The sequence below is a fragment of the Triturus cristatus genome, chromosome 8 (genome assembly GCF_964204655.1).
Source record: "Triturus cristatus chromosome 8, aTriCri1.1, whole genome shotgun sequence".
Classification (NCBI taxonomy): Eukaryota; Metazoa; Chordata; class Amphibia; order Caudata; family Salamandridae; genus Triturus; species Triturus cristatus.
Genome location: NC_140591.1, coordinates 34,443,590 through 34,456,074, shown reverse-complemented (window position 1 = coordinate 34,456,074; position 12,485 = coordinate 34,443,590). Strand labels below are relative to the sequence as shown.

The 12,485-nt window shown below is 46.8% G+C and overlaps 1 protein-coding gene across 1 annotated transcript in view; it reads left to right on the top strand.

Moving 5' to 3' along the window:
- LOC146799895 (glucose-6-phosphatase catalytic subunit 1-like) overlaps positions 1-12,485 on the top strand; it is a 42,293-nt gene that overhangs the window by 25,281 nt on the left and 4,527 nt on the right. Inside the window, exon 4 of the mRNA XM_085620827.1 lies at positions 3,577-3,692. Within this exon, the coding sequence (XP_085476953.1) occupies positions 3,577-3,692 (116 nt within the window). The remainder of the gene's footprint in view (positions 1-3,576; positions 3,693-12,485) is intronic.

Below are 12,485 nucleotides of genomic sequence, written 5' to 3'. Positions count from 1 at the left end.
ATTGAATAATGTCCTTCTGTTAGGGGCCTACCCTTTGCAGGGTACCCATATTGCATATTTACCATCAAGTCCTTGTGATGGCTGCTCTGCATGATGTACTTTATTTTTATTTATTTATTTGAAAGTTTTATATAGCGCGAACAAGACCCTTGCAGGTAACAGAGCGCTTTACATGTCACATATTGGAAACCAGAATAAGCCTAGTGAAGTACAAGTATCGGTGCTTCAGATATAAGGTGCTCCGTAAAACATACTACTAATTAAAATACAATATTAAGTAAGTAATTCACGTGAATTTAGCCGTGAGAATTGCTTTCACTTCTTTTTTGAAGGAGGCAGTAGAAGGGTTCAGTCTTGCTTCTGTGGGCAGAGCATTCCAGATCCTGGGAGCCATTCCAGAGAAGGTTCGGTTGTAAGTTTTTTTCTTGGCAAATCGTTGTGTTTTCAGTAGGAGATTCTTGGAGTTCCTGGAGGGTCTGTTACCAGCGGAGAGAACCAGTTTCTGAGCTAGGTAGCTCGGAGAGCTGTCGTGTAAGGCCTTGTGCGTCATACATGCGATTTTCAGATGAATTCTGGCTTCAAATGGTAGCCATTTTAATGCTCTAAGGTCTAGGGAGATGTGAGAGATTCTTTTTGAACTTGTGATGAGTCTCGTAGCTGAATTGATAGCAGCTCTTAGCAGGGCTGTTGCCGGTCTAGGGAGGCCACATAGGGTTACAGCCCCATATTCCACTCTTGGGATTACAAGGGCTTGAACTGCTCGTTTGAAATCGTTTGCTGGCAGGAAAGGTTTCAGTTTTCGTACGGTGTTCATGTGGAAATGTGCACCTTTTGTGGAGGTGCTGATATGCTTCTACATCTGTAGGTTTCTGTCTAGTCTCACACATAGCGATTTCGCTGATTCAACAATGAGTGGTCGCCTTTTGAGTGCTGTTAGGGGCTTCAACCAGTCAAGGATGGTGGATGATTTGTTGGGGGGGGGGGGGGCGATTAAGAGGAACTCCGTTTTGAGGGAGTTTAGTTTCAAGTGGTCTTCGGCCAACCATGCTTGAGTTTTTTGTAGCGTTGTGTTGAGGGATTTGATGTCCTCGAGTGAGTGGATGTTGATGTAGAGTTGGGTGTCGTCTGCATACCTATGGAAATGGATCTCGGAGAGACTGAGAAGTTCGGTGAGTGGTTCAACGAAAAGGTTGAAAAGAGTGGGTGAAAGGGAAGAACCTTGCGGCACTCCTAATGTGACTGGCACTGAGTTGGACAAGGATTGATTGACCTTGAATCTTTGAGATCTATTTTGGAGGAAGGAGAGCACAGATCCAGATAATCCCATTCTGTGTTTCAGGAGCTCTAGCAAGTTGTCATGCTTGGCGGTGTCAAAAGCCGATGACAGGTCGAGTAAGATTAGTAAACAGGTACTGTCTGAAAATGTTATCCAGCACTGAGAAAGTTGTATATTTGACAGTAAAACATTAGATATTATAGGGCCACTTTGGCGTTTCTGTGGTCATTGTCAATGGTGAGGACCTGTTTTTTAACTGCATCCTATTTTCAACATTTTATACGACACAGGACGTCAATGATATTGGGACATAAGAATCTTCTTTTATCCATGTATCTTTTTATTATATTGTTTTTAGATATTTTATGCTCTTGTTTTTATGATTCTTTTATAGTCACATGTTGACAGAATAAAGTGTTGAATACATGTAGGTGTCCCTTCTTTATTTGAAATTTTTTAGTGGGAACCTTTGATAAGGTTAAAAATAAATCTTGATGCGGATGGAGTTATTATGAGTGTAGTATAGACCCATAATCCCTCCCATCTTACTTCGTGAAGGTGTTGCACCGCGGAGGACCTAAGGAATGTCCCCTAAGCTCTGCAGATTGCTGTGTGTCCATGGAGTACTCTAGTTAAGCGTCTTCCGGGCCATGTGACAGCACGTATGAAGTGGTGACATCATCGCCTGTGCATCGTAAACAAAGTAAAGGGTCACAATGTTTGTTTTTAGACATCACTATATGCTAGGGATCCTTATGAATCACTGGGCTTGAAGAAAGACATCTGACCGGTCGCATATAACAACTCCGTCCACATCAGTATTTGTTTCAACCTCACCAAAGGTTCTCACTGATACATTTCAAATAAAGAAGGGATACCGGCAGGTAATCTGAGAACACTAGATTCCGCGATAAGTGGTAGCGGAGCTAGATGTCAAGTGTTAAAGCATACCGAGATACGCTTGGTATGCGGGGTGGGAACCCAGTGATGGAGCGTGCCACTAGAACATCTGGTGGGTTTTGGTTCTTGTATAAAAAACAAGGGCACCCCTTCACAATCAGGGAGACAACACAAAACAGACACACTTACAAGTACTCTCTCTTGTGACATCTGAGCATGAGGTAGATTGGAAGTGGACCTCTCACTGCCCCCTATGGTCTAAGGATATGCGCAGTCTGCCTTCGTTGCCCCCCACTGGCATTCATAGCCACACGTCGTATGTAGATCCGGGTGTCGACTCGTGGCCCAATGCTAAGGGGAGGCCACATGACGGTGCTTGATTCTAGGCAAGGGCGAGAGAGGCTTGCCAAAATTCTGTCTGAATCAATGCCTTTGATTTTCAAATGTCAGAGTAGGAGTTACCAACAGTTTCCCCTTCACCTCGTAACAAAGTCATGTCATAAATGTCTGTGTCCTCCAGTAAGTCGCCGAATGAAACCAGAAGAATGTTGTTTCTGCTACACCAGTGCAGGGCATCGTATATTGTTTGTATTGCACAAAAAATGCCAGGTGAGCAGCTTCCAGGTTCACCACACCAAAAGACATTAGTCATTTAATTAACACGATCGAAACATTTGAATAAAAGCATGTAAATGTAAAGTAATGTGTTCCAACCAACAGTAAAAAAAAGAAAAACTCAAATTAAAAATGACTACAACTAAATATAATACTGCAGCTGGGCCTAATCGCAGCTGCATTCGTCTTGCTGCTGATGCCTGAAGTTCAGCCAGACAGTGATTCAATTTGCACGTACATGTGCTTCGTGTATGTGCACATGAATGGAACTTATAACTTTGGGATTGTTTTTTACATAAAATAATTGAATGAATTAGCAAGGAGAGCCAGTTCCCTGCCCCTCCCCCTCCATCGCAGGGATACCTGGCCCTTCTGTGCAGCGACGGGGTCGGGGCATCAAAAGAGAGAGCAGGATACAAGGTTCACCAAGAGAAGGCGCAGTAAGTCCACCGTGAGCGACCTTTGGAGTCAAGGTGGGCTCTCTCTATTCTGTGTGAGAAGGGTGTATCATACATCACGTGCCTCCCCGCCCCACCCCATAGGAAACCGGTGCAGTCCCAGGCCCCAATGACATTAGTATAGAGGCCTGGAGTGGCAGGACATCAAAGGTCTGCTCTGCTTGTGAAACTCAAACAAGGAGTGTGAGTGTAACGTTAAAGAGGAAAAAAGAGAGGTCAGCTCGAAAAGTCATTAGTGAGCGCCAAATACCACTTAAGGAACCCGCTTCGACTAGTTACTGAGGCCAGCTTGTATCTCTCTCACCTTTCTCCCTGTTGTCTCCATAGGTGCGTCCACACCCTCCTCTGGACGGGATTCTGGGCGGTCCAGACCTGTGTCTGCTTGTCCCGAATATTCCTGGCCGCCCACTTCCCTCATCAGGTGGTCGCCGGAGTCATATCAGGTGAGTCGCCTGTTCTCTAATAGGATCAAGAAAGCGTGGTACGCGCGAGCTGGTAACACAGCCCAGGAGCCTGAGCCCTGGCTGCAGTACTTGTATTGTAATTAACCCTGGGCGTAGTTCGCGAAGTAGCACTTCGCGAAGCTACGCAAAGTGAAGTTCTCACTACGCGTAGCACTTCGCAAACTGCGTAGTACCTTGTTCGCACTGTGCCAGATGTCGTTTTCAATGATTGCACAGTGCTGACAAGCAACCGGCACTGTGCAATCATTGAAAATGGCAACTTGCACAGTGCGAGCTGTAGTTTTCTGCTGCTCGAGTAGATTTTTACTAGAGCTTCAGCTTTCTCAACACGAACTGGTAGTTTCTCATCGCGAGCGGTCGCGAGCATACGCGACCACTCGCAATGAGAAACCTGACCTCCTCGCGTTGGGAATCTCGCCAGGAGGTTTATTTTCCATGCTCGCGATCGCCAACTTGAAGTTGCTGATCGCGAACAAGGAAAAAGTCTCGCCGGGATGTCATTTTGCTTGCTCGCGGTCGCCAACTTGACGTTGAGGACCGCGAGCAAGCAAAAAATGACCTCAGCACTACGCTACGCTACGCGTGTTCGCACTGTGCTACGTGCAGTTCGCGTAGTGCGAAGTAGCGCGAACTTCGCAAACTACGCGAGCATAGCGTAGTGCTTTGCCCAGGCTTAATTGTAATGCACTATAACACTTGTATTGTGTTTTCACACGTGTACAACCTACAGCCCACAGTGCTTCATTCGTAAAAGAACGAGTGTCGGTGCCCAGAGATCTGCTCAGAAGCGAACAGCAGGTGCTATGAGATGTGGGCATGCCCAGCATGATGCTGGGTAGCCATGACTCTACCTGAGGCATTTTTAGTCCGCTGCTAGACACTCCCTGCCACATTATCGCGCCATTGCAGGTTCTACCTTTCTCCGTTTCTGACAGTTTTTCTGTCTTTTTCTCCCTTCTTCTTTCCCCTTTGTGTGTTTTCTCTCCTTTGCTCTCGGTAAATGATCAATGAGTTAAAATAAGTACTGGTCTCCAAAATGAGTGCTGGTGAGTCCCACCCAAGGGCGCAACTAGACCCCAACTTCGGGGGGGGGCTAAGAGTCCAAGCCAGGGCTGGCTCGATCGCTCGTGGCGGCCATTATGACAGTCTTATTTGACGCTCTCCTCCACTATAACCTCCTTCTCCATGAGTTCCCTCAATGCCACTCTCCAGCAGTGCACCTCATCTCTCCATAGCCCCGCTCTGATGTACATTTCATTTTTTATAGCGCTACTCATAGTTCACTCACACTCAGTTCTGTCATCTGCTTGGTACACATTCTTTGCAGTAGGCACAATAACTCTTCGTGCTACTTTACGATGAGCCAAAACTGCCACTAGACAAAATTCCGAAATCTCATCAGTAGGAACATTAATCGCCAGAGTTATCTTGACATTTTTATTGTTGCCTGAAAACTGCCTGATGCTCAAGGAAGTTCATGTGCTTTTAAACTAATTTTTAACACAGAGTCCCCCACTAAAGTCAACGGCAGGTGCGGCTGCACTGGTCACACCGCCCTAAAGCCAGTCCTGCTCCCAGCAATGGGGCAGGACAAGCATTTCCAGAAAAGGGGTCAGAGCTAACCTCCTAGCCATTAGATGAGGACAAAGATCTATGCTAGTGGTGGGGTGCGATACTTCCTCCAAATTCCAACAAGCAAAACAAGTTAACAGATTTCTTGTAGATGATTTAAGGGAGAGTAGTCTTCTCCCCTGAGGATTTTTTGAACCTTTTGAGATCAAATTTGCTAAAACGCAGCAGACCCATATAGGGTGTCCATGAAATATTCTAGTACTTTCATGGTGCACCAGAGAAGCCTGCCCTTTGGTAGGAGTAGATCTCGTTTTTTTCAAACGTCCTAAGTCAGAAATTACTTCCACTATACCAACGTCATCATTTTTTCATTGGTGAGCTCCTTAATGCCTAGGAGTACATTCGATATGACAGTGCCAGAAATTTACCATTGATACTTCAGCCACAGTCATGGGCACCTCTAAAAATTACCTCCAGTATACAAGGGTCAGCATTTAATCATTGATACCCCCTATAAAATGAGTACAGGAAATCTTATGACAAGAGTTACCTCAAATATCAGTTCCAACGTTTTGCTATGGATCCACCCCATATACTAAGAGTTAGGTGCATCATGGCAGCGCCTTCGGCCAGGTGTTGGGGCCTGTGTTCTGTGTCCCTGCCGCTGTGTAGGACTGGGCTAGCAGCTTTCCCAGACAGTTCAAGTTTCCACAGCCAATGATGGTGCCTTAATAGAAGCATGTCAGGGCCTGCAGTTTGCCATAGGTAACACCTCCCATCCATATGCTCTAAGTGGCCTTGTCCGTAAGCCAAGAATAACTCTGGCATACATTTGCACTCTGTCACACTCACACTCAGACTCGCTGCCATTCACACTTCCATTATTCAATCTGCTTTTATTGTGTTAGAAAAGTGTGCCCTGCTATACCTGCCTAGCCTTTAGTGAAGCTTAATAAAAACATATTCTCTATAGACTATTAAAAAATAATAATATATTGCCTTGTCAATGTTTGTTGCAAGTATGATGTGAATGAAAAGTGCACTTTCTTAAAATACCTGTACGGGGCTTATATTTGGTTTCACGTGTGGTTCAAGCAGTTACAGTATTTGAAAAGAACGAATCCAGGTTCTAACGTAATATCACAGCATCCAACGGATCTTATGAACTGCTTGACTTCTTCAGCAACCATGGTGTTTGTCCAGTAACACTTTACATTTTTGTTTTTTTGAGACCCAACTTACAATGTAAAAAAAACCGACATGTTCCGAAATGAAGCTTTGTGGTGAATGGAAAGCCAGGAGTAGTTGAAAGTGTCACATGATCCTCAATCCAGCACTATACCCCAAAGCCTCAGCCCTGGTCTACCTCCTTGTGCCATCCCACATTCACAGTGCACTCTCCCCTCTTCCACCAGCCCTGTTATTGCAGATGGAATTAAGTAGGCATGTTGTACTACGGAAAGAGCAGGTATTCTGTGGAAGCCTCTGTAGAAATATGTGTATATTCATGAAAGTTGTGAAATTTTTATATGTGCTGAGTAAGAGATGAGCTCATGTAAGTGCTGGGTGATGGTGAATAGTGTGAGTGAGTGCGAGGGTAGGGTGAAAAATGTGCAGATGTTAGTGTTGGGTGAGCTCCATGAATGCAATGTGAGAGGCCTGCCTAAGTGAGTGTCGGGTGAGAGGAGAGCGTGCAGAGTGAGAGGAGGGAGTGCAGGGCGGTGTAAATGCAGGGTGAGTGGTGTGCCTGCGTGTGATCATGCAGGGTAAGCAGCAATAATAAAGGGTGATCTGTGAGAGTGACTAGAGGAGTTAGTGCAGAGGGAGTGGTGTGCCCCTATGAGTTCCGGCAGACTCTTGTCTCTGTGTGCAGGCTGCATGAATAGAGTGCCTTTATGAATGCAGGCTGAGAGGTTTGTCTGTGTGTGTGCAGGGTGAGAGGAGGAAGTGCAGGGTGAGCGCTGTGCATCCAGGGTGAGTGCTGTGCTTTTTTGGATGGTGTAAGTGCAGGGTGAGTGATGGGTGAGCTGTGTGACAGGAGTGGCTGTGTGCATGCACAGTGAGTGATGTGACAGTGTGAGTGTAGGGTGAGAGGAGTGACTGGAGGGTGAATGATGTGACAGATGAGTTTGGGTGCAGGTGAAAGTGCACAGTGGGAGCAATGAATGCCTGGTAAGTGATGTGCGTGTTTGAGTGAGATTGCAATGTGAGCAGTGAGAGTGACAGCTGAGTGAAATGTCAAATGACATGAGTGCAGGGTGAGCAGTGTGCTGGTGTAAGTGCAGGGTGAAAAGCATGAGTGCATGGTGAGTGTGCGAGTAAAGTGTGATCACTGAGTTCAGGGTGAGCCTTCTGCTCATGTGACCGCAGGGTGAGTGGAGGGAGACCAGCATGAGTTCATGGCAAGGAGCATAAGTGCAGTGTGGTCGCTGTGAGTGCAGGGTGATCAGTGTGCTCTTGTGAGCGCAGGGTAAGAGGAGGATGATCAGTGTGAGTGCAGGGTGAGCAGTGTGAGTGCAGTGCGATCGCTGTGAGTGCAGGGTGAGCAGTCTGAGTGCAGTGTAATCGCTGTGAGTGCAGGGTGATCAGTGTGCTCCTGTGAGCGCAGGGTAAGAGAAGGATGATCGGTGTGAGTGCAGGGTGAGCAGTGTGAGTGCAGTGCGATCGCTGTGAGTGCAGGGTGAGCAGTGTGAGTGCAGTGTGATCACTGTGAGTGCAGGGTGATTGATCAGTGTGCTCCTGTGAGCGCAGGGTAAGAGGAGGATGATCAGTGTGAGTGCAGGGTGAGCAGTGTAAGTGCAGTGTGGTTTCTGTGAGTGCAGGGTGATCAGTGTGCTCCTGTGAGCGCAGGGTAAGAGAAGGATGATCGGTGTGAGTGCAGGGTGAGCAGTGTGAGTGCAGTGCGATCGCTGTGAGTGCAGGGTGAGCAGTGTGAGTGCAGTGCGATCGCTGTGAGTGCAGGGCGAGCAGTGTGAGTGCAGTGTGATCGCTGTGAGTGCAGGGTGATCACTGTGCTCCTGTGAGCACAGGGTAAGAGGAGGATGATCGCTGTGAGTGCAGGGTGAGCAGTGTGAGTGCAGTGCGATCGCTGTGAGTGCAGGGTGAGCAGTGTGAGTGCAGTGTAATCGCTGTGAGTGCAGGGTGATCAGTGTGCTCCTGTGAGCACAGGGTAAGAGAAGGATGATCGGTGTGAGTGCAGGGTGAGCAGTGCGAGTGCAGTGCGATCGCTGTGAGTGCAGGGTGAGCAGTCTGAGTGCAGTGTGATCGCTGTGAGTGCAGGGTGATCACTGTGCTCCTGTGAGCACAGGGTAAGAGGAGGATGATCGCTGTGAGTGCAGGGTGAGCAGTGCGAGTTCAGTGTAATTGCTGTGAGTGCAGGGTGATCAGTGTGCTCCTGTGAGCACAGGGTAAGAGGAGGATGATCGGTGTGAGTGCAGGGCGAGCAGTGCGAGTGCAGTGCGATCGCTGTGAGTGCAGCGTGAGCAGTCTGAGTGCAGTGTAATCGCTGTGAGTGCAGGGTGATCAGTGTGCTCCTGTGAGCGCAGGGTAAGAGAAGGATGATCGGTGTGAGTGCAGGGCGAGCAGTGTGAGTGCAGTGCGATCGCTGTGAGTGCAGGGTGAGCAGTCTGAGTGCAGTGTAATCGCTGTGAGTGCAGGGTGATCACTGTGCTCCTGTGAGCACAGGGTAAGAGGAGGATGATCGCTGTGAGTGCAGGGTGAGCAGTGTGAGTGCAGTGTGATCGCTGTGAGTGCAGGGTGAGCAGTGCGAGTGCAGTGTAATCGCTGTGAGTGCAGGGTGATCAGTGTGCTCCTGTGAGCACAGGGTAAGAGGAGGATGATCGGTGTGAGTGCAGGGCGAGCAGTGCGAGTGCAGTGCGATCGCTGTGAGTGCAGGGTGAGCAGTCTGAGTGCAGTGTAATCGCTGTGAGTGCAGGGTGATCAGTGTGCTCCTGTGAGCGCAGGGTAAGAGAAGGATGATCGGTGTGAGTGCAGGGCGTGCAGTGTGAGTGCAGTGCGATCGCTGTGAGTGCAGGGTGAGCAGTCTGAGTGCAGTGTAATCGCTGTGAGTGCAGGGTGATCACTGTGCTCCTGTGAGCACAGGGTAAGAGGAGGATGATCGCTGTGAGTGCAGGGTGAGCAGTGTGAGTGCAGTGTGATCGCTGTGAGTGCAGGGTGAGCAGTGTGAGTGCAGTGTGATCGCTGTGAGTGCAGGGTGATCAGTGTGCTCCTGTGAGCGCAGGGTAAGAGAAGGATGATCGGTGTGAGTGCAGGGTGAGCAGTGTGAGTGCAGTGCGATCGCTGTGAGTGCAGGGTGAGCAGTGTGAGTGCAGTGTGATCGCTGTGAGTGCAGGGTTATCAGTGTGCTCCTGTGAGCACAGGGTAAGAGAAGAATGATCGCTGTGAGTGCAGGGCGAGCAGTGTGAGTGCAGTGTGATCGCTGTGAGTGCAGGGTGAGCAGTGTGAGTGCAGTGTGATCGCTGTGAGTGCAGGGTGAGCAGTCTGAGTGCAGTGTAATCGCTGTGAGTGCAGGGTGAGCAGTGTGCTCCTGTGAGCGCAGGGTAAGAGGAGGATGATCGGTGTGAGTGCAGGGCGAGCAGTGCGAGTGCAGTGTGATCGCTGTGAGTGCAGGGTGAGCAGTGCGAGTGCAGTGCGATCGCTGTGAGTGCAGGGTTAGCGTGAAAGTGAAGGGTGAGTGTTGTAACTTCTCTTCTTTCTTTACACCAATACCCTCCCTTCTGTTCAGCCTGAGCATACCGGGAGACTGCTGAATAACATCCAACATTCTTCCCTGTATTTCTCTTGCTGCAGTCTTCAACTTCGTTTTCCTGTTCGGCACAGCTAAGATTATAGTAATATTTCAAATTTTTCTTCAATGTGGGTTTCCGTTCCTTGGTCGTGAAGGTTTTCTTATGATGAGGCCAATATACTTTAAACTGTGCTTATTGCGCCATCTTCTGGGCATATTCTGGAAGTGTTTACTTCTCAATTTTTAACAGGTTTTCATTTCTTAGTGTATACTTGGGACGAGTACCGGTGTAATTTATTCTTGTTTAATTTGAAATGTGATTTATTTGAAATTACATTTCTTGCATTTTTATATGAGACGGTTCACCTGTATGATTACTTATCTTGCCATACTTTGCTACTTTTTTTCTGAGAGTGCTGTTTTATTCTGCTGTCACATTGGATTTATCTCTTGTGTCAAGGCTTATCTCTGTACTTCGGGTGTGTGTATCCCTTTACAATTCTTTGTGGGAGGTTATGTAAACTTAGTTTTACCTGCTCTGTGATTCATATTACTTTTACCTCCTTTTCCTATGCGTGTACCCAGTTATTATTCATTAGCTACTGTTTACATTGGATTTACTTGCATGAATACATTTGTACTTTCTTTCTTGGTGTAGAATGTTTAACACTTTACAGTTTTAGGCCTAGTTCTTTATTTACTTACTTCAGTCTTTACAGACTTACTACGCAGTTTTTACATTTTATTTGTTACCCCTTCATTGCGGGGTGTGTGTAGGCGTACAACTTAGCTTGTGTGTTGGTCTTGAGGGTTGCCTTCTTTCTATTTTACACGCACGTAAAAAAAATGTCTACGTTCTGTGTTCTGGTCCCTTTCTGTTTGCAGCGCTGGCTCGCTGTTTGCTCCTTTTCACAGAACGTAGAGGTGCCTTGACGTCAGGCGTACTGGTCTGGTGCGTGTTTTTACTTACTTCCGTTGCTTGTTTGCATTGAGATCCTGCGTGCTTGTTTTTTTTTTTTATTTGCAGGATTTGCGTTGCATGCTCTTTCTGTGGCATACGCTTTAGTTTTGCTGCCCTCTCCTTGTGAGAATAGGGGATGGGTGTGGTTCTCTTTGTATTATTGTTTTGTTTTTGTTCTTATTTGGCACCTGCCTTCTTCTTATCATTTTATCATTGGGTGCGTGTGTTTCTTTTTTATTATTGTTCCTATCTCCTTCCTGCATATTTTATGATATTGTTCCATTGTTATATTGTACTTTGCATAGACTTTCAATTTATCTCTTACTGCCCTTATTTCCTCAAGTGATGTATTTAGTTTGTTTTGCATATCTTCTTACTTTGTCTTTTCTTTCAGTGTAAAGAAAGAGGATATGTTGTAAGGTTATTTCTTCTCTTCTTTCTTTACACCAATCCCCTCCCTTCTGTTCGGCCTGCATGACTGGAGAATGCTGTATGGCATCATGGAATGTTGGAGTGTGGACTGGTTGAGATGTGAGGCTGAGCAGAAGGAAGCTGCTCCTTGTGGGGCTACTATTACAGCTTGGTAGTACCATCTTACTACAATTTACCATCTATCTACTACTTGGAACTTATTACAATAAAGTACATCTTGGAACCTACCACCATGTCTACAATTTGGACTTCTTCACTTAGTACAGTGAGCTGTGAGAATGAGGAGTGAGTTGTTTGAATGCAGAGTGTATTCCCAGACACCTGGAGTGGCACAGCAATGTATTGACGGCTGACATGGGGTTGCAGAGAGAAGTTAAACTATTGGCATTATGTCAGCAATCAGGGATGGAGGGTGGAGTAAATAAATAATGTGCTGATCCTGCAACAAACTTTCAGTCTACCGATTAAGGTTGCCATGTGGTCAGATTTCTACAGGCACCACTGGGATCTTGATGCCCCCGCCAGTTTAAAAATAGGCAAAATCACCTAAAACTGCACTTACCTATGCATACTTCAAACAGCAAATATGAATAGAAAACACTTTTAAATGTGTTCTAGGGCTGCATTAATGCTCCATGACTAATAATTAAAGGAAACAAAGACAGAAAAGTCATGTTACCAAGTAATACATACCATTTTATTTACAGCTCTTTTTAGTGTCAAGGTGAAGTCTTTGCAGACTCTTTAACTGTGGCAGTAAAAATATAATAGAAATGCAAGGAATAGGCCAAGTGGGGGGAAAAACAAACAAGGCCTCGTTAACCAGTTCACAAAAGACAGGTAAATGGTCTTTTAAAGACCTGTGAAAAATGGGTGTGTAACGGAGATAGGACTCCAGACACTGCCCAGCCGCTGCCACAGCAGCTCAAACTGGAGCAGCCCGGACTGAGACACACAAAGCAGGGGGGCTAAAGCCCTTTTAGCTCGATGGGAGTTGTGCGCCTGGTCGCACCGGCATCCACCGACTCAAACTAAGCACTGGTGTTGACTCCGCCTTTTA